The 23,315-nt window shown below is 36.4% G+C and overlaps 1 protein-coding gene across 2 annotated transcripts in view; it reads right to left on the bottom strand.

Annotated features, from left to right (window-relative positions):
* The window catches only part of l(2)gd1 (lethal (2) giant discs 1), a 518,195-nt gene that overhangs the window by 205,478 nt on the left and 289,402 nt on the right, over positions 1–23,315 (bottom strand). For both annotated transcript variants that reach the window (XM_090373359.1, XM_090373358.1), the window contains exons 14-15: positions 17,211–17,267; positions 12,762–12,893 (exon numbers count right to left, since the gene is read on the bottom strand). In XM_090373359.1, the coding sequence (XP_090229485.1) occupies positions 12,762–12,893; positions 17,211–17,267 (189 nt within the window). The remainder of the gene's footprint in view (positions 1–12,761; positions 12,894–17,210; positions 17,268–23,315) is intronic.

The following is a 23,315-nucleotide window of genomic DNA, read 5'->3' as shown; positions in this document are numbered from 1 at the left end:
TCAGTCATTTTTTTTATTTTCAGTAGTTTTTATACATAATTCAGGTATTGCAATTTATTTCTATTATATAAATATTCGCAATGTGTTCTGCCTGTGTCTTGACTTGTCTACCAGGAGAGACATATTGCTTTAAATCGTTGCATGTTGCTTTAAATTTTCTAGTCCTATTTTAGTAATTCCTGTAGATTTTAGGGTTACCATTAGTTCAGCTATAATAGATGGAGTTTTGTACAGTTTTTAATTTTTATAATTTTTGAAATAATTGGTTAATATGAGTTATTAAGCAGCCAAAGATAATAAGATACTATGTCGGTCACGTAGACTGTACCGCGATTTCCACTGAGGCTCTGGGTGAACTTATAAATAATCTTGCTGGCCAGGTAGCATTAGATGCTCTAAGTTCTAATGAGACATCCGATTTAGTGTTGCCTGGTGTAATGTTGATGGTAATAATAACAAGCAGAAACATTCTGCAACCAGCATAGAACATATTAATGAGCTTAAATTTAGTAGTTGTGGTAAAGAGCTCTGCCAAACATGTCCGGTTATGAACTCATCGCAGTTAGATGCTGCAGAGAATAATTTCCTGGCCTTTTGCCATACCAGTGGGGTAGTCTATATAATCAAATGTGGTGAATGTGGGGCCAAATAAGTAGGGCAAACAGATGGACCATTGCATATAAGAATCAATATTCACAGATCGCGTGTCAGGTCATTTAGGAATAAAAATGATATAGAGTTGCAACATTTTCAGTTCCATAACTTTAACAGCATTTCTATATGTATCCTTACCATTGAAGGTAATTATAAAGATAGGCTGAGTTTAGAAAAACCTACATATTCTTAAGCAAAAATCGATTTATCCTTATGAATTGAATAGCAAATTTAATGGGCATTGTTTTGCAAGTTAAAAACATGAGCAATGTATATATAGTGCATTCCAATTAGTAAAAACAAAGGCAATCGGATGTTATGGTCAAAAGAGTTTGCAAGATAGAAGCAACAAGGATTTATGTAAAGCAAATATGATAGGTAATTTTTCAGATTTGATAAAGTCTTGGGATCAACCCATTATTGGTATTAAGACCATTCATGATTTGATGTTCGGTTTGAAGGTTAGCCGGTTGAAAGCACTGCTTAAAGTAAGTAGAAATTATAAATTCACTAATGTGCACTTGAAACATCTGTTATCGGACATTTTTAAGTTTAAACTAGGTAATTAGATAGTAGGCTCAAAGGAGTTCATAAGTTTTAAAATTTCATATAAGGTCTTAGATAGCATAAATCTGGATCAGATTCTTAATAGTTTTAACTATGCACTGCCGTTATCCAACTCCATTATTGGGACTAGGTTCAGCTACGTTAAGCCAATTAGACTTAAGGTTTGTAACTACAAAAATGAGGCTATAAATTTGAGTATTACAGAAAATGATGCCCTTTGCCGGAGTACCATTCTTAGTCAATAAACACCATAAGCATGTAATAACAGAAGACCTGGGAATTGTCAAGCAGAATGAACTCAGGAAACTGTTGACCTATGGTTTTAAATTTAGACCCTGTTTTAGGGTTAGTATGAAACAAATTTGTAAGCAAATCCACATATATTTAGCACAATTTTGTAAAACAAATTTGTAAGCAAATCCACATATATTTAGCACAATTTTGGCCTATTTTGCCGTATTTATATGCCAATTTAGGCCTAAAATTAGCATATAAATACGGCATGCCAGTAGAGGCTTTCCGTATGTGGACCTGCCCTGTATACAAAGCGTTGGAAAAACAGGTTCGGAGTACATTCAAATGGAATGATAGTGACAAGATGTTTGATTTAAAGTTAATTAAGCAGCAGATATTAGACATGCAATTAAAATTTATTATAACCACTGTTGACAAGGCAGCCAACAACTATGGGATTATCTGTAAAAAGCTTTATATTGACTCTCTGGTTAAAGAGCTTAATAGCAGTACCACATATAAGAAAGTGGAAGATAACAGTAATGTTGCTAGAAAAAGGCTGATGGCTATGAGAAGAATGTTAAATCTTAATTGCTATAACACCAAGTTTTCGCATGTGCTTTGAATCCCTAAGTTTCATAAATCCCCAATAGCATTTAGGTTTATAACCTATTGCAGTGATAGTTATGTAGAAGTTCCACATAAAAAGCTGGAAACATTGGTAAAAATAGTATTAAGTAAGGTAAGAGACACAAAGATTATATTAAATAATGGAAAGGTTTTAGATTATCTTCTTCTTCTTCTTTGGTCCTTAGCTGGCAGCTGGAGGAGGCGGTTGGCCACGCAACCAGTGCGCTGCTGTAGATGCCGCAGGGTTTCGGACTTGCTCTGTGATGTTCTTCCATGCTTTACGATCCATGGCATCAGTCCTGGCCTGATTAAGGTCGAGACGTCGGCTCTTCAGGTCATTTTCTGCTTGCTTGGCCCACGTTTTCCTAGGCCTGGTCCGTTGAATGCTCCATTGGGTGGGTCGTTGTCTCCAAAGGAGTGTGGATGGTATTCGATTCGCGCCCATACTACATACGTGACCAAACCATCTAAGCCTTCGCTTCTGGATTTGGTCGGCGATGGTTGGTTGCTGTTGGCATCTGGCGCTGATATCATTAGTGATGCGGTCATGAAGTGAGATGCCCAGGATCTGCCGCAGGCATCGCATTTGGAATACTTCAAGTTTGTTTAAATCTAGCTTGAGACAAATCCATGTTTCCAATCCATAAAGGAGAATGGGCAGGATCAAAGTCCGGAAGAGTCAGATTTTAGTCTTTGAGGAAATGTTGGTCCTCTTCCACAGACACCATTTGAGCAAGACGAATGCAGTGGCCGCCTGTCCAATTCTGCTGTGGATCTCCACGGTGGATGCAACTTTCTTCTCCTGGACCGGCGACCCAAGGAATTTAAAGTCCTGCACTTGCTCGATCTGGACGCCTTCGAGATAGATGGTGGCTTGCGACCCATCTGTTGTCAGGGCCTTTGTCTTATTAGCATTGATCTTCAACCCGTATGGCCGGCAATGCGGGCAATGTCGTAGAGGATTTCTGTGGCTTCAGCGTCATTTCCGGCAAAGATAGCACTATCGTCGGCAAACATCAAGTCAGTCACATAGTGATCCTTGCCATATTGTATGCCCCATCTGTTGCTGAATGTTTGCCTCATAATGGTGTTGACCACGATGTTAAAAAGCAACGGGGAGGCCACGTCCCCTTGGCGGACTCCAGTTTGGATGGTAAATTCCTCAGATAAATCATTCTGGTTTTGCAGAATATGCAGTTTGGAGGAGTGCGATGACTTTTCGAGGTACATGTTCCACCTCTAGCAATTTCCATAAGGCGGGCTGGTGGACACAGTCGAAAGCAGACTTAAAGTCAATAAAAACAATGACGGTTCAAATCTTCACCAAGCTGACGGATGGTGAAAATTTGATCACAGCATCCTCGCCCAGGTCTAAATCCCGCCTGTTCTTCTCGACTGGTTTGCTAGTGATGTTTTTGCAGCCTTGACTGAATGATCTTCATAAGGACCTTTCCGATGATGGAAAGGAGACTGATACCATGGTAGTTCTTGCAATCCCGGTTATCACCTTTCTTGTGGATTGGCATGATAATGGCTTTCCTCCATGTTGGCGGAATTTGTTCAGTGCACCAGATGGTTTTGTGGAGTGAGTGTAGTCGGCGAAGCAGTACATCTCCCCCGGCTTTGATCACTTCTGTGGTGACTTGGTCCACTCCTGGTGCCCTGCCATTCTTTAGGGCACCAGGAGTGGACCAAGTCACCACAGAAGTGATCAAAGCCGGGTGCCCTGCCATTCTTTAGGGATTGTATGGCTGCTTTCACTTCTACTGTAGGCTCGACATCGACCATGGAGACCTCAGGGGGAAATATTGGCACATACGACTTCAAAAATCTGTTTACTAGCATATTGCATAGAAATCTAAAAAACGTTTTGAACAAATATTATAGGGATATCCTTTGTGATAAGTATTATTGGGATAATTTAATAGACTTATGTCTACTGAACTGCTTTATAGTTAATGGAAGTGGGATTTATAGGCAACATACAGGTATAGCCATGGGTGCATGTGGTTCATGCATCGTGGCCTGGCGCCTCCGTAGCCAGGTGGGCAGGAACAGCAGTGTGTAGCACACGCTTCTTGATCAGACCAGGGTTCGAGCCCATGACCACCAAATACAGAGGATGCGAAAAGGTCAGGAAATGACCACCGCATATACCCGGAGCAATATGGCCTTAGTTGCTAATGCTCCTAAAAACCAAATAACAATAGCATCATGGTCAACCTATATTTGCACCACTTTAAAAGTAAATTTAACAAAAATGTTATACTTTATAGATATATTGATGATCTTATTGCAATTAATGAGCCAAATTTTCTACAGGAAATGACAACTTTTTATCCTTCGGATCTGCAGCCGGAACATACTAATAATGATAGTTTTATTGCTGCCACATTTTTAGATATTGGCATTAAAATTAAAGCTGGAAAGGTTGATACTAAAGTGTACGACAAACGTACTGACTTTAAATTTGAGACTAAATCTCGTGCATTGGCATTCGAACATATCATGTAGAATTCATAGTAATGTAATTAAATCACAAGGATTAAGAATAATAAGAATATGTAATAGTTGAGTTAATATCCTAGCATCACTAACTGATTTTATCAATAAGCTATGTAAAAATGGCTTTCCTCGTAAATTTATATTTAAAACATCTATATAGAACTATTTTTATTGCAATAAAATTATGGCATGTTAATATCTGCCCACAAGATATAGTTAGGAATATAGGGGTCGCACTGAAGTGATGTCTAAGGTAGAACTTATGTATATAAGTATATACTAGGTACTTCTCATGGAACAGTTGATCCGTGTGTTACACTTTTTTTTTTTTTTTTTGTTTAGTTGTTGCATCGTGGCCATAATGCACCTCCCAAAGTTTTTGCATTTTACTCTGCTCCAAGCCTGAGGCGGGATTCGAACCCACGACCTTTGGGTTGCCAGGCAGGCACTTTAACCACCTGGCTAGCCCAGTCGGCATGTGTGCGTGTGTGTGTCTTACACTCTGAAAAAGTTATACCCATGGTTGTTCTATGAGAAGGAACAAAAATTTTTTTTTCCCCAAAGGTCGCCTCTACTCATATCGCTTCTAATTGGTGGATATTATTTCCATAATCATATGAGTCTAAAGAGGGAGCTTTGAACTTTCTTTATTTTCTCACTGTCGCTAGGGTCATTCCAAGTTTTTGGTAGCTCCAAAGTATTGGTAAAATCTTTGCCTTTTTGCATTATTGTTAGCTCCAATGTATTGGGAAAAATCTTATCCTTTTTGCATTTTGTCTAGAGATACTTAATACTAGCTATTACTATGGCTTTCATTTATACATCTAAGTCGCTTAAACTTAGTTGTAATAGCACAAAATTCTTCACACAAACGAATTACCAGGAACCCTACTAAGGTACGGGGATTTACAACCCCAGCTTGCTGTCTTTACCTATTCTTTTATCTATTTGCTATCTAACTCTAATTTCTTCCGCCTCAAAATCTATTAGAGTAATTCGAGGGAAATTGAGGCACTACCACTATTACTTTTGCCTGCTCTTTTCACCTATTTCTTTGGCTTATGCCCTTTGCTTTTTCCTGCCCATTTAGCTAGAGTAATAGAAACACTCATGTAAATATTGTAAAAGAAAAGCTATCCATAGGGCTAGCAGTTATATTTTGCCAGACAGCAGTTCGTAAAAATTTTTTTATTGTGTAAGTCATATTCGACAAGTTTAGCACATTATGCTATCTGTTAACTTTAACTCATCTTAAATCTTATCTTAACTTAGCTTAAAAATTAAAATTTAAATAATTCAAAATGGACTTTTCAGCTATTTTATATACTTTAACTTGTCTTAAATCTTATCTTATATTTGGTATATATTAATAAGGTGTGACTGGCATGTAACTCGCAGAAACAGATGGCTCATGTTGTTACTGATAGCATATATTGAGAGATGCTAGCTCCAAGTTGACGTGCCTTTCAATGTAAGCTTTATGCGCGGAGATGGGAGAAATCCCAGGTGCCATCTAACAAAACATACCTTGTAAGCTTTATGCAGTAACAACATCATGATACTCTTGATTTGTTATTATGTTAATTTTAGATTAAGTATGACTTCACTAGTTATGGTGGATATTTGGTTCCCTTTTTAGGCCATGGTCATGCACTAATATTAGGCTATATAGTTAAAAATAAAAATATAGAAATATAGAAACATGGTACTTATATATATATATACTGTATATATACAATAGAACCGGGATAAGATGTTTTCCAAGGGACTGGAGGTTTAGAACTTCTTATGCGGGAGAACTTCTTAGAAGGGAAAGTGATCTAAGGGTATGAAATATTAACTACACAAATAAAAATGAAAAGGTACACATACATAAGATAAAGATGATTTTTAAGTACTAATTTAAAATTAATAAATATTTCACTCTGCCTATGGGAAACATTTTTAAACTGAAGATTTCTAATTGCTTAACATTCTGTTATTGGTAAACTCATTACCAACTTGGAAGAATAGCTCCTTTCGAGTTTCAACATACCTTAAAAGGTCACAATTACATTAAGATAGAGAACAATCCACTAAGTAATTCATAACTCTTCATAACCATCAGAATGTAACACTTAACGTGGTCTACGTACCAATTATGGATATCGATGAAAACAATTGCAATATGTCACTTCCATTATATCTATCTATCTATGTTCAACTTAATACAGCAGATCACTGCCTTATGTTCCCATTTTGCAAAGTCGCCGGATGTGGGCATCTTCAGCTTTCAAATTTATCTTTCTCATGGCTGAAAGTGCACCTTCCTTCCATGTTTTTCTAGGGCATCCTCGCCTTCGCTTCCCTTGTGATATTCACTCATATATAATTTTAGGCCACCTCACTTCATTCATGCGCAGCAGATGTCCAAACCAACTCAACCTCCTATTTTCTACTCGTTCTATAATATCTTCATCTGCATGCATAAGTCTTCTTATTTCCTCATTCGTTATCCTCTCTAGCCTAGAAACTTTAGCACTCCAATGTAGGTAGTCCATCTCTAGGGCTCTAAGCTTCTTTCTGTCACCCTCTTTCAGTGTCCACACCTCACATCCATAGCAAAGTACTGATTCCACTAACGACTGTCCGATATGTTTTTTAGTTCTACGGGAGATGCTGTTGTCCTACCATATAGAGTTTAGGGTATTAAGAATCTTCCTACTTTGATGAATTCTTGTGTAAACTTCCTCTTTCCCCAATCCTTTCTTAGTTAATCTACATCCAAGATATTTGAAAAAGTCAATAGGTTTTAGATGTATAGACTGTGTAACTTTCAATTCTTCAGGATGTTCCGCTGTGCTTAGATATTCTGTCTTTGTAAAATTAATATTGAGGCCCCATTGGTCATATGTAAGATGCAATTTTCTCTCAACGTGTATTCTAAATCATAAGCTTCTTATGTAATGACAACCTGATCATCAGCAAAATTTAGACTCCAAAGATATCTGTCATTGGTATTCCCATTCCATAACAGCTTCTTTTCCATTCTTGTAGAGCACATTCCAAGAAAACATTAAATAATAAAGGTGATAGGTTATATCCTTGTCTCAGCCCCTTTGTTGGATAAATCAGGCTAGATAAAGTATTCCCAAATTTAATATATTCCCACGTTGTTATTGTACAATTCCCTAATCAGTTCCACAATTCCTTTCTTGGAAAGGAGTCATAAGCCTTTCCTAAATTGATGAAGCAAAGAAGGTATCTTTATTCTTTGCTTTTCTTTACTCCACCAGCTGTTGTAGAACAACCAGATTGTCCACACAAGAGCGACCTGACCTAAATCAACTTTGTTCTTCACTTATCTTATCCTTTATCTCCTCTCGTAATTTTAACTGAACCACTTTAGAGTATAGTCAGGACATAGTGCAATTAACACTTAAGCCCCTATAGTTCCCTGGATCCAGCTTATTTCCTTTTTATATAAGGATGAAATATAACTTACCTTCCATTCATTTGGAGTTTTCCTTAACAGTATACATCTGTTAATCAGCTGTGCTATCAGATCAAAAAGACTTGGTGGTCCATATTTAATTAATTCCATCGATATGTTCCCAGGGGCTGGAGATTTTTTGTTCTTCATTAATTTTGCACTTCCATTATATCAAAATGTTTATACTAAAAAGGTTTTAGCGCTGAAAGCCTCAAACTACGGAAAATTCACTGATCGAACAAGTTAGTGCTTAGCATCATTTTAGTTCGTAGTAAACCACCAAAGTAGATGAAATGGCATTGTTTCTGTTATATCTCATATTGTGAATGCTTTTGCAACGAGTAGCCCTGATATCGAACTACCTTGAATAAGCAACACTTCGCCAATGGATTCTCGAATAGGTAAACTTCGGCAATGGATTCTCAGCAGATACTACCACCCCTGGGTGGTGGTATCCGCTGAAAATAAGTAACATTAGTCTTCTCCATTGGCAAAGCATTACTTATTGGAGATAGGGCAATATCAGGGCAGCTCATTGTGAAGGCATTCACAATATGAGATGTGTTTTTTTGTTATTTGGGTTTTGGGAGCATTAGCAACTAAGGCCATATTGCTCCGGGATATGCGGTGGTCATTCCCTGACCTTTCCGCATCATCCGTATTTGGTGGTGACGGGCTCGAACCCCGGTCTAATCAAGAAGCGTGTGCTACGCACTGCTGCTCCTTCCCACCTGGCTACGGAGGCGCCAATATGAGATATAACAAAAATGATGCTATTTCACCTACTTCGGTGGTTTACTATGAACTAAAATGATGCTTGGCACTAACTTGTTCGATTGCCAAATGTTTATATCGTTTAATAGTTTTTAATATTAAAAAAAATAATTTCTATATTTAAAAAACGTATTAAGTGGGAAAATGTCATTATAATAATACACTGTGCATTCTTTATCACAAACTTCTTTATGTAGGAAACTTCTTACGTGGGAAAATAATACATTACAACCTATAGAGATAAAATTGGACTTAGTACAGGGGAAAACTTCTTATGCGGAAATTTCTTATCCGGGTTCTATTGTATATATAAAAAGAGCCTTTAGTTCATTTATTGAAACCAGAACTCAGTTGCAACATATAGAACAATCAGGAAGTAACTTATTTGAAAGAGTTTCATTAGTATAATTATTTGTTTCATTCAAAATTTCTTCAAACAAAGAATTGGTAAAAAAAAAAAAAAAAACAGCTGAAAATATTCAAGTTCAGTTTTTCGAATACTTGAATCACTTCAATGGAATCCGCAGTTTGAAACATTAAAGGGAAAATGTTTGAATTAAACATCATTTATCTTGCTTGGTCTCCAATTTTACACACCAACATTGGTTGACAGGTCATCATCAATTTCTTCTTCACTGCTATAAGATATCATCAATATTGAAAATAATATCATTGCTATTGGACAAAAGTAAATCTAATGAGTTAGAAAGTTCTAACAATTTCTTCATCTGAAAGGCCTTTACAAGATGTTGATGCCATGACTAAATACTGTTTGCAGCAGTTAGTATATACACAGAAGAAAAATTATACACTGGCTGTTAACAACTGAATGTAAACACTGTTAGACTATCAAATTGTTTATATGAAGTATATATAGAAGGCAGTTCAATAATTACACCAGAAGAGCAGGAAAACAAGCTATATAATTGGCAAAACAGAAAGGCATGTCTGATTGCAAAGGATTAACAATGATTAAAATGTTTTTTTTTTCTTTTTTTTTTTTTTAAGGTGCATGCTGGAAAAAAACATTTTCTTTTTGTTTTGTTTTCATTTTCTGAGCAAAACTTAGATTGCCTTAAAAAACGTCTACCGATGCAGTACAAATTTAACAAAAAAAAAAAAAAAGCCTGGATGATGAGTGAGCTCTTTAATGATTGGTGTGTTAAATCAGAAAAAACATTTTCCAATAAAAACAGGAAAACTTTTTGTTCCATAACAGTTTCTACAGCTAATAACAATTTCCAAAGTTAACTCATTTTCTTTATTTACAGGTACCAGTTATGACTGAAGAAGCAAGGGTTTCCACTATGAAATGATGTTAGCAGGTGGGAAAAAAAGGAGCGATAGCAATTAGCATGATAAAGAAGTAGAAGTAGCTGAATTTGCTTGTCTTTCAAAAAGAACAGTAATAATAGTATTTAAGAATGGCATAAGAATGGCAGACAGGGCCTCTACTGTTTTAAACTGGCACAAGAAACTGGGGCAAGAGGAATAAGAGGGAATGGTTGGGGATTTAAATTGGCCAGCCAGGTCACCAGATTTAAATCTCACAGAGAACATATGTTACTATCTGGAACAGAAAGTGAAAACACAACAAAATCCATGAAAAATGAATGAATGGTTGAAAGTCTGTGCTAAGTGAACACAATCAATGAGAAATAGTACATCTATTTAATGAAAAATGACTTCAAACAAGAAGTTGTTTTTCATTAAATAATATGATACCAAAACACCTGCATACAGTTAACCAAGGACCTATCAGTCAGTTTCTGCAAAGAGAATTGTATAACATGGATATCTTCTAATATAATATCAAAGCATAATATATATATTTTTTTATCAGCATTAAAAAAAAAGCAGCTAATATGAGCTAAAAGGCATAAAAATTGAACAAACTGGACTGTTGATAACTGGAAAGATGTGATGTGATCTGATGAATTCAAGTTTTGCTTAGACTCGACCGACTGACAGAAGCAGTTTACAGAAGCAGGAAGCATTTCATCCAATGAGAATGAATCAGAATGGCTACATAAATTATTCTGGATGATCAGATTGTGCCTTCTGCTGAATATTTGAGGGTCATTAATGATTTTGATACTCTTGTATCCCAGGACAGCAACAGTCTGGTTCACAGGGCCTCTACTGTTTTAAACTGGCACAAGAAACTGGGGCAAGAGGAATAAGAGGGAATGGTTGGGGATTTAAATTGGCCAGCCAGGTCACCAGATTTAAATCTCACAGAGAACATATGTTACTATCTGGAACAGAAAGTGAAAACACAACAAAATCCATGAAAAATGAATGAATTATAGCTCAACTGTTTTCAAACTGGCCTAATATTGATATAAACTATTAAAGGAGTCTAGTGGAAACCCTACAAATGAGAATTCATGCAGTTATTCATGCTAAAGGAAGGATTACACATTAATAATTGAAACTTATACACAACTAATTTTTTGTGTGGTTTATGTATGTTATATAGGTCAACCATTATATAAAAGCACCATTACAAAAAATGGAAAAGCCCAATGAATGTCAAAAAAATTTATATCGGTATATGATACCCATTCAAAAGTTTATATACACCCCAACAAAGTACATTTAGTAACAATGTAGGTCCTTTTTTCTGTTGCTGCTTGAACTACCAGAAAGTGGTGAGACATCTCTGTCAAATTTCAGTATAACTTATAATTATGATTTTCCCATTACCATCAAACAATTCAGCAAATGACAATCATATCATGTACAGGCAAGGTGCTAGTTGGATACTTTTCTAAGTAACCCTCCACAGGTGCTTAGGGGTTCAGATTTGGGATAATGAAACCATAACTATGTCTGCCAGTTTAAATCACACTACTTAATCCTTTATGACACAACATTTGCAAGTTCTGTTGGAAGGATGGTGATGGATTATCACCTAAAGTTTTATCAGTACAACTGGAACAGTTTGGAAAACAAACACAGGATTCCAAAGTTTGCAATATAAGAAATATTCTATCTTTGATAGAACACACACATGCTATGCACCAGGTTCTTAAACATCTAACAGAACAATGCAAACTCACATGGTCATCAGACTGGGCAACACTCTACATGACATAACCCTATTTCTTACTCTCCCCCCAGCTCTGTAAGTACCAAACAAAATACCATTTGACTTTGGAAATGTTAATATATGGTTTTTATTTTATTTCCACTATGAAATGATGATACTGTGATTTCCAGTATCAGAATGAGGTATAGCAGTTGTTTTATCTGACTTGTGATATACTTGGTGATGTTATCAACTGATTGATGTTGGATAATTTGGTTATCGAGTGATATGCAGGAAGAATGTTTTTCCCAGTTTGCCTTTGAAAATTTCCAGATTTGTCATGTTTATGTGTGCAATGTACTTGTTTGCAATTTGGATGGATCGCCTTCGAAATATTCATTATATATTGCTATGTCACAAGAGCAACCTTGTACAGTTTATCATGTTACAATGATATAAATGGACAGCAGTCACTACAGGAAAGCAATTCTGAAAATTATGGAAGTGATGAATCTGTAAGTTGAACATCACAGTAAAAGCATGCTTTGATGAATCATCATTCTTTTATTTTTTAATAATTTTGTGGGCACTGTTCCACTCAACCCATACTTTATCACATCATGCTTACCCTCACTAACTGCTGTTCAGGAATGATTTACAAGTTCAATCTTAGAAGACAAAGCATCACTGCAAAAGATTTACATAAAAGTACAGGCTGCTGCCAACTAGACTTTCTCATAAGTTGAGGGTGTTTGAATACTTTTGGCAGGGCAGTGAATTTAAATTAAATAATTTTCTTCAACAAGTTTATTTTTAATTATGACAGAAAACATTGTTACAGAAAGAATGAAAAATAAAAAAAAATGAAATAAAAGAATGAAATTATATTACTTCTATTTGACGAGTAAGATCTCTTTCTAAATTACGGAATAACTCCTCTTTATCTCCCCCTATTTCTGGTGAAAGGCACTCAGATTTGTCAATTATTTCAAAATCTTCTTGTAACTGTGGTGGTGTAGGAATCTGTTTAATGATAATAATAAAAAGAAAATAAGCATTTGTATGCATGCATGCACGCACGCACACACACACACACACACACACACACACACACACACACACACACACACACACACACACACACACACACACACACACAACTGTTAAAAGAATACATATTAAAATGAAAGAACAAGCATATTAATATTCACAGCTATTATGAAATGAGATCAAAAAGTTGATTTTCTATTTTGAAATTGCAGCACATAGAAATGCATGAACCACCCATTTATCTGCCAGTCTTAAATTAGCATACATTGAATGTAAAGTGCTTTACTGCATTTTAAAATGACTGCTTTTATTGAGCAATAAATTTTCATCAAATTTTCTTTCAAATTAGGGAAAGGGCAACAGAAATACGCAAAATGTAAAAAAAAAAAAAAAAAAAACTTTCAGGGAAGAGGCTACATGTCACTTGAAAAGTTTGAAGAGAACTGTTTGTCTGTTGAAGATGATCCTTGCTCGATGCCTTCAAAAACTAATGATTCAATCATTTGGGTTCATGATCTGATCTGATCAGGAGTGAAATCTCCATTACTTATCATGCACACAGAAAAAATGCAGGATCAATTATGACATTCTACTAAGTCTTTCTGGTTTATGCCCAATGTAAACAAGAGCAGAAGTTGCCCAAACTAAGGCTCACTTACAAATGGAGCTACCTCATATATTGGATTTTGACAGCACATAACGTTGGGCATGTTCAAGGATGTGGTAACAATAGATGACTGACTGACTCAGATATGACTTCATGCTCTAACTAGTTCGCATCAGGAATAGAAAAGAATTAGACTGCAACTGTTTTTTTCCTTGCAAAGAGAAACAAAAAAGTGCATGCTCCTCACAATGAGGTGTTTTTTGAAAAGAAAATTATTTATTATTATATATTCTTTCTTCAGTATGTATTACATTTATTAAAATTCCATCCCATCAGGGCCAGCAGAGCTTGTTGAATACATATGTGATGAGCCTGTACTAAAATCCATTCTCATCTTCACAGCTCTCATTTTATCCTTCTGAAAAGTTTGTTCACATGCAATTTTAGCAACCAGTTGGGAAACGATTCTGAAGGGCATTTGCTATTTCCTCAGGAGAGGGCAGATCTTGCCCTCCACCATAGGATTGGCGAGGGAGTCAAATGGGTTTCCTCAATGAGTTGTTTTATTTTTCTCCACATAAGGCTGTGTGAGAGTGGAGATAAATTTAGTCCAGGATTCTTTCTTAGCTTTCCTTCTTATGCATTGTGCTTTGGCTTTAAGTTACTTGTAATCAAGGAATTTTAAGGGTAGTTGGATGTTTGCAGAATAAATTCCACACTTTATTATTTTCTTTTTTTGCATCACTGCAAGCACCATTCCACCAGCAACTGGAATGCCTGTGATTTCCAGTATCAGAATGAGGTATAGCAATTGTTTTATCTGACTTGTGATATATTTGGTGATGTTATCAACTGATTGATGTTGGATAATTTGGTTATCGAGTGATATGCAGGAAGAATGTTTTTCCCAGTTTGCCTTTGAAAATTTCCAGATTTGTCATGTTTATGTGTGCAATGTACTTGTTTGCAATTTGGATGGATCGCCTTCGAAATATTCATTATATATAGAGTGTATATATAGTCTCCATGAAACTTCATACATTGATTCCGAAACTTCTGCAACATCTGGAAGCATTCCTGCTAAGCTCCTTTTGGAATTGCTTATAGTTCTTATGGTGTTGTATCCTGAATAATTTTCTTAGTTACGGAAAATCTGAACTTTCGGGAGGCTTTAAGCTTTGGGGAGGGGGGGGGTACAGGAAGCTAAATCTTGTGAATATAGCAGATGGAGGACAGCAATAATGGAATGGTTCACAAAAATTTCTTGGTTTTAAAGTGTCAAGTATGTAGGGGCACTGTCATTATACATGTGCCTGAAGTCCTGAAGCCCATTTTATCAGCCTTCTCCAAAAACAGTAGAAATATTTCTACTGTAATCACAAAATTACTGTAGAAATATTGGAAGTATTCGATGTTCACTGTTTGACCATATGGGACAAATTCACCAATTCACAAGGAACAATGCCAAACATCAAAAATTCAATAAAAGCTCTGTGAAATCAAAAAATATGATCACTATCAGTTCAGATTTGATCAAGATTGTCATTCTTTTTTTTGCCCTAAGAGAAGACAGCTTTCCATTGAGAAACAAAGCAAAATCACCTTCACAAAGATCCTGACATGTGAGAACTTGCTGCTCCTCATGAAGGGCCATCGCCAGTGGGTAGGAGAGGTAAGCATTGCTTACGGGCAGCAGTTCAAGAGGGCATCAAAAAAAACTTTTGACATATACAAGTCCAACCTATGTTTAATTAACGAACATCTTTATAGCGAATTTTTCTATTTTGCAATACACACAATATCACATGTTCTTTCATTTCGCTCAGTGTTTCATAATTTCATTTTTTTCCTCTATCAACAGAAGTGGACTGGCCTTACTGGGGAAACTCCTGTGGGCTGGAGGCCGGTGTGATTTTGGCCATAAACACACTTGTATGAGGCCGCTACAAGTTCCCCCCCCCCCCCGGTAAGAATTTTTGACAGTCTATCGATAATGCTTTTCTTTTCTCTCTGAATCTGTAGTATCTTCACCAGCACGCTTCATTTTCACACTTTTTTCTCAAATATTTTACTCATTTTTAGAGAATAAAACACAATTACATTTTGCTAAAACACATTTCTGGAGGTCACTACCATAAAACAATAAAAACAATTTCCAGTTGCATTCCTGCTAGTGGAATCTGTTATAAACAGGTAGTAAACTCGATCTAATTGCGTTTGAGATAATACCGACAGCTGGAATTTTGGGCTTTTATGTTATTATGGTGAAATGTGTTTCCCCTTTACTGAAATCTTCAATAATATGAAAAATATAAATACATTTTCAGAAACTTCTCTTCATTCAGTTCAGATGATTCCAGAGTTCAAGTGCTATTTCTTGTAAACATAAGTTTACAAGAAAAATCCAATCGTGTATAAGCAAATTCAGTTCGACATCGTTCCCCTATTTATAAATCGTGTATAATTGATTGAATTTGTGTAGTGTAAACATGTGTTATACGAGGATTTTTGCAAAGAAGCCCGAGGCTTATGCTGCACCATATGGCTAATAATAGTAATAACAGTATAGTGATTTCATGACTTGTCGTATGTTTGGAGAAGACTAGAGAAATCCTAGAGACAAGTGCACTTCTTTAAAGGCCTCTGGCTCAGTTCTGTAGTAAGCCAGTCTCAGGTAAAGGGAGTGGGGCTGAGGTATCCATCCTTTGCTGCAGTGTGCCATTATTACTGTTTGAAATGCATTGTATGCCACTCATGCTTGAAATGCATCATGTTCCACTTATTTATGTTTGAACTGCATTGCATGCCACCTAGGGTGCATTCAGAAGTATGTGCCCAACACTGCTAAATGTCATTATGGAGGAATTCACCATGAAATATAAGGTGGTAATAATGGTTACCCATTTCCAGCACCATAATGGATTGTATCCTCCACCAGTTGAAATGTAAGAATGAATACTTATAACTATACACCTGTCATATTCAATCACCAAAGTGATTTGAATAGTAAAAGGAACATTGTAAAACACAGAAGTGATTGAATCAGTAAATTATGTAACCTGTTAAAGTATCAACTGGATGGCAAGTGATGAGTGTAGTAGAAACAACTTAAATCAGTATATCCTTCAGGCATGGTAAAATCAACACAGGCCGATGACAGTAGCATTGCAGCCTTGGAATGTTTTGTTGGGAATAACTGTAGTTTTTGGTATGTATAGAGCAATGCCTGATACTGTGAACTAATTGAAGACTGTCTAAAAGTAGCAACACCTGCTAATGCTGTTATTGTTCCCTTATGGTAATGCTATTCTCAAACAGATCTATGCACTATGTCCAAATTGGAACAGAAGTGTGCAGGAATTTGCATGATCAACCAATTTTCCAAACCTCAATCCAAAATAGCATTCCAACATTCATTGGATATTGTTAAAATAATTCGCTACATATATACTACTATCACCACCACAATTCCTAGAAATATCACACAGTTATAAGTCATTTCTTATTAAAGATGGCAAATTACTATATAAAAAAAAAAACATAGGCCTAAAACATTATGATAGCATTCATATTTTAATGACAAATGAGTGTATTAAAGAAGATAGGTGAAAAACAAAAGGAAATTATTTATTTCCTTTATACAAAATTTTATCTTATTTCCAATATAGCATACCACACCATACCGTTGTTGCATCAATAGGAAGACCACATCGAGTAGCTTCAACCATGGGTTCTATTCCCTTTAAAAGAGAAAAAATTTTATAAAATTAAAATATCTAGTAAACATTTTGAAGTTTAGAAAGAAAATTAATGTGTTTATTTAATATTAGATGCATAAAGAGAAGTGATATTTTTAGAATTCTAGAACAGATGAATAATGTATAAAAGCACTATTTTTACCCTTGTAAATTATGTTAAGACAGACATTTTTATTAAAAAAAAAATTCTGTTTATACTCTATCATGACCATTAAGTAAGATGATTTTAAGAATAATCATTTAGATGATGAACATGATCACTTGATTTTGACTTTCAAAAAGCTGCAGATAAGGCATTTGTAAACAGGTTTTTGGGCAAAAACAACAAAATACAAGAGGAAAACAGATTTTTTGGATAAATCAGAAAAGTTTTTCTTGAAGTCAGATTACATTTAGAAATGAAATTTCAGTGGCAAAATACATATTTTATATTAAAATAGAGCTACAGTATTTTTTAGCTTACCTAATATATACATTGAATGGACAGAAATCATGGGATGCCTACCTAGCAATGGGTAGGTCCACCTTTTGCCTAGATAAGGGGGAGTCAAACGACGAGGCATTGAGTCCACAAATTCACAAAAGCATTTCACAGGTATTTCCATCCATGCTTGCTGCACCACTGTCCATCATTCTGTTGCATTCCTGGGTGGAGGATCCAAAGCTCGAACAGACCTTTTCACAGACCCAAAGATGCGCCACAGGGTTCATACCCAATGAATGGGGAGGCCATTCCATGGTGGTAAAATCTGTGGAATGCTCTTCGCACCATGTTCTAGTCACAATGGATGTGTGAGGAGGTGCACTCTCCTGCTGGAAGAGTCCATTGCTCTGTGGGTGCACAATGATCAAGAAGGGATATAGATGGTCTGCAAGGATGGACATGTAACCTGGACCATTCAGAGATATGTCCCTGAACGTACCAGAGTGTCCCAACATGTGCCAGTTAAACACACCCCAAACCATTACCAACCATCCACCTGCCTGAACAGTTCCATGTTGACATGACAGGTGCATGGAGGCCATTCCATGGTGGTAAAATCTGTGGAATGCTCTTCGCACCATGTTCTAGTCACAATGGATGTGTGAGGAGGTGCACTCTCCTGCTGGAAGAGTCCATTGCTCTGTGGGTGCACAATGATCAAGAAGGGATATAGATGGTCTGCAAGGATGGACATGTAACCTGGACCATTCAGAGATATGTCCCTGAACGTACCAGAGTGTCCCAACATGTGCCAGTTAAACACACCCCAAACCATTACCAACCATCCACCTGCCTGAACAGTTCCATGTTGACATGACAGGTGCATAGCTTCATGCAGTTTCTACCAGATATGCACCCTCCCGTCTACTCGAAATAACTGGAAACGGAACTCATCGGACCAGGAGACCCATCTCCAATCATCTAAGGTCCAGTGCCAATGTTCTTTCGCCCAATTGAGGCGTCGAGTCCTGTGTTGTGGTATTAGCAATGGGACTCTGATGGGTCAGCAGCTCCCATAACCTACTGCAGCTAATGATTGTCTGATGGTCTTGGTGGAGATGTTTCTGGCACCTCCCTTGTTGAAATTGGCAGTGATTTGTGCCATGTTGCTCTCCGGTTGGCTGAAAAACAATGCAAGACAGATGTCGACGGCCACATTCATCCACCACCTTTCTCCATTCATGATAAGATGTTATTCCGGAAATGGCGTATTCTTGATACTGTCAAACAGGGATAGTGCAATTTCTGTATCACCTCTGCGATAGAATAACCCATGCATTGGGCACCCACTATCATCACTCTTTCAAAGTCGGTTAACTCACGACATTTATCCGTAACATCTACGTGAATGATGCAGTGTACCTATATACTTACCAAGCAGTGGGTTCGTCCACTACCAAGACAGGTGACAGCGTCATATTGCCCAAAAACCAGGTATTCCATGAGTTCTGTCCTTTCAGTGTACCTTTTCTGTCTGGGATTTCTTTTTTGATATTCTGTTAGACAACTAATTTTGACTGCTTCAAGAAAGATACCGTTTCAGCCTTTGCCCCACCCTGCTGTCTGGACTTGGCTAGCAAGAGCATTTCAAAAGCTCACCAGAAAGAGATCTGAACTCAGTGTTTTTTTTGTTTTTTTTTTTAACCTGGCTGAAAAATCTCTCACATTCAGCACTGCTATGAGGAATGTTAAAATGCTAAGTGTAACTTGGGATAATCAGCTAAATTTCAAGATTCCTTTTGCACATATCACTTCCTCAACCAAGGACACCTGTTCTTCAATTTTTCCTTCTTTCATAATAGCACCTAGTGTGATCACAAATGAAACTGACAGAACTGATGATTTTTCCATTAAGTTCCCGTTTTCAGACTACCATTCCCTGGACTGAAGCCCATCCATGGTTAATGTCATGAAAATGGTTTTATATTACTAGTCTAATTAAAACATATTGTTAATTTAATATAATATAACTCAACTCAACTCAAATAAATTAAAAACTTTTAAATCGGCCACTTGGCCTCCCATAAGAAAGATTAATCTTAAGGATTAAATCCATTTATCTTAATTATGGGAGTTCCCATCCCTGCTACGAGTAGGTGGGCCTCTACTATCTTCCCGTATCTTTTTCCTTCTACTGAAAATCGTGACTACAAATTTATTAAAATATGAGAAGAGGCACTTATTCATAAACATCATCCACAGACCACCTCTCTCCAGACCTCCAAGAGACATCTCTAGTTCATGCCTCAAATCAACATATATGTTACACAATCGAACATAATGTGCAATGATGTCTCTGGACTACCACAATGACAAAATCCACTGTCCACCAGCCCCAACTGATTAAGTCTCAAAGCGAGTCCATGTCCAGTCAATAGGAACATTGAGTTCAGTCCAAACTGTAGCCATGGTTTCTTCTTCATGTCCATAATTTCTACCTTTGGAATGAACTCATAGGTCTGCTGTCCTTTCTCACATATATCCCAATTTTCCTGCCATTTATTTAAAATTTCCTTCATTATCCTTTTTCTTTTCTAATTTTACGTCTAATATTGAATAAGTTTGCATTATCAGGACCGGAGGTTATACCTAAATATGTCCTGTTTATATTTCTTTTTGTTAGGAACAGCAGACCCGCCAATAAAACCATTGACTGAACAGGGACCCTACCCAAGACCACCTGCAAGGCCTCTGAGGAGACAGTTCGACACGCTTGAGTTATTCCTAATAATGCAAATCTTTGTGCTTGGATCAAATGCTTTTGAATTAATTGGTATTCTGTGCACCCAAGCCCCAGAGGCATACGTTATGATTGGCAGGAACAAGCATTCATATAATAAATTTGTGGCGCTGCCCTTTATCCCCCAGTCAGTACGCACCAACCTCCGGAGCTTAGTATACAGTGTCCGAATTTTTTCTTTTAAGTATTTAACATGTTTGGTAAAATACGACCATTCTTCGATTTTGAGTCCAAGATATTTATTTACTCTCACGTAATGAACTGCATCACCCAGAAGCCTCACAGTAGGAGCCCGATTCATACTCAGTTTTCCTTTTAATAACATTTGGACAGTCTTTTCATTAGATATTAATAACTTATGTTTTTTGGACCAGTCTGCTAACTTGCTTAAAGCCTCGTCAGCCCCACTTTCAAACTTGTGACCTGGCATTTCCAGAGACAATCATAACCAAATCATCTGCATAGGCGATACTTTCCACATCTGGTATTTCCTCATTCAAAAATTCATCGAATACCATGTTCCAAGCAAAAGAGCCTATCACTGAGCCCTGAGGACAACCTCGATATATTTTCCTGCTTAATAACAAGATCACTAAATCTTGTTTTAACAACAACTTGTCGTTCACTATAATAATTCCTGAATACAGAATAAATTTTATTAGAGCAATCTGTCATACTAATCCTATTAAGGATGCTTTCCCACCACAATCTGTCGAAGGCACATTTAAAATCGACAAAAATATCTAGCACATATCTCATCCCACAACTCTCCACAACTTGGATTTATAGGCTGCATCTTCAGTTGAAAGACCTTTCTTGAAACCATAATGTTTTCTTGATGCTATGCCTTTATTGTTATAACTTATCATCAATCGGTTTATACATAACCATTCATAAATTTTTGCCATGACCAGAAGGAGAGCAATGGGACGATATGAACTGATCTCATTTAACAATTTATCCATATTTTTGATTAATAATTTAACTTGTGTCCTTCTCCAGCATGATGGGAAAGCTCCCTCTTCCAAATACATTATTGTATATACGTCAGGAAATTTTTCATATGTTCTTTTTATTACAGCAACTTCAATTTTATCCAGGCCTGGCGATTTGCCTACCCTTGCGGAACTGATGATTTGAAAGATCTCCTGCTTTATCTTTACAACACTGAGGAGTACTGGAAACTTTTTCACAAAAAATTTCAAAACTAAAAATGATGCACTGCCAAAGTGATGAAATTTGTGCAACCTCAACATTTATAGCAATATACTATCACTGAACAAAAGAACACAATTTTCTCCTCTTGTTTAGACTCTCTACAACTCTGGAAGTAGAAATGCAGATGACTAAATCAGAGTCGTCCTTTGGGTTTAGTCTGCTACAGTAATCAATTTCCAAAATGGAAGTAGAAGTTTGAAAACTTTTGCAAAAATGTGAGTATGTTGGATTGAAAAGCTATCTTCAAACTTTCAAAAGTTGGCATAATATTTAAAAGAAACAAGCAGATTGCCTTATTTAAGCTAGAAGAGAGAAATATGAATACACTGTGCACAAGTGTGCACGTCTAGAATTATTGGCTTGCTTTTACAAAAAGTTTGCAATCCAAAAGTTCTTTTTCTCGAGTTTCTCAATTTGTTTTCTTTTAAACTTTTATAATCATGATTTGATTTAAACTTGTACTTTTCAAATTGGTAACTTAAAAAGTGCTCATATTGCTTTCTCACCCCTCCTGACCTCTTCTTTAAACAGATTTGTCAAAGATTCCCCTGTTTAACTAAAGACAGCCAAAATGTATTCACACATGCTTCATGTTTTTTTTTTTTTTTTTTTTACATTAGTGGCATGTATGAGTTGAAATTGTTTAACTCTACCTTACCTTTAAGCACTTCTTTCTAGATGACAATAAATTACATGAAGTATTCATTCACTTTCACAGAAAGGCATGCAGCTCCCTTATTGGCACAAAAATGAATAAGGCCACAAGGATAAACTATTACTAACAAGTGCAATTATTAACAATGCAGGTGGGATTCTTCCCCTTGCTCAGATTGTACATGAGATGGCATAAATTCAAATTGAGGAAGCATGGTTGCAGATATGCAGAGAATTACCTTTAGCCAATAGGTGGTTGACTGTTGGAAGAACTTCCATCTGTTGTTGTGGAAGTGGTTAGCTTCACTAAATTCAAGGAATAACTAGAAAAATTATTGAACAGTGTGGACAGGCAATGTGGGAAAGATTTCTCTTTTTTTGGCTGATACTTTATACATTTGCTTTCTTGCATCACATGCTACTACCAATACTAAGTGCTCAATTCCCCTTTTATTAACCTTGCTACTTCAATTTTTTAGCCTAACAGAACAGGCACGTTATCAACACTAAGTGTCAGAGAGTTTTTGGAAGGAATCCACATGCTTTTAGGATATTCAGATATCTAATATTGTACCACGTAGAGTCACCTTCCAATGCTGGCACTAAGATCAAGCCATTTTCAACCTAAGCAATTTTTTTTATTATAATAGGTCACCATAATGGATGCAGCTTGGAATCACTTTAATTACTACCACATGTAGCAATCAAAAATGGCCCATTTTTCAGAGCCATCATTACATCTTTTCCTATCTGTGGAATTTCATTAACAATACCTATTATTTTTGTTTTTCCAGAACCATAGTTTTTTGCTATTTAACTACAGTGAAACATATTTCTGAACAATGTGCCTGATGATTAGCAAAACTCAGAGGGAAATTGTTCTCTGACAAAAGATGCAAATAAACACACAAACATGCATTATCTTTGTAATCAT

This window comes from Mastigoproctus giganteus, chromosome 5 (genome assembly GCF_048544385.1).
Source record: "Mastigoproctus giganteus isolate SK-2022 chromosome 5, ASM4854438v1, whole genome shotgun sequence".
Taxonomy (NCBI): Eukaryota; Metazoa; Arthropoda; class Arachnida; order Uropygi; family Thelyphonidae; genus Mastigoproctus; species Mastigoproctus giganteus.
Note: the sequence above shows the minus strand (reverse complement) of the source record. Positions and strands in the feature narration are given on the sequence as shown.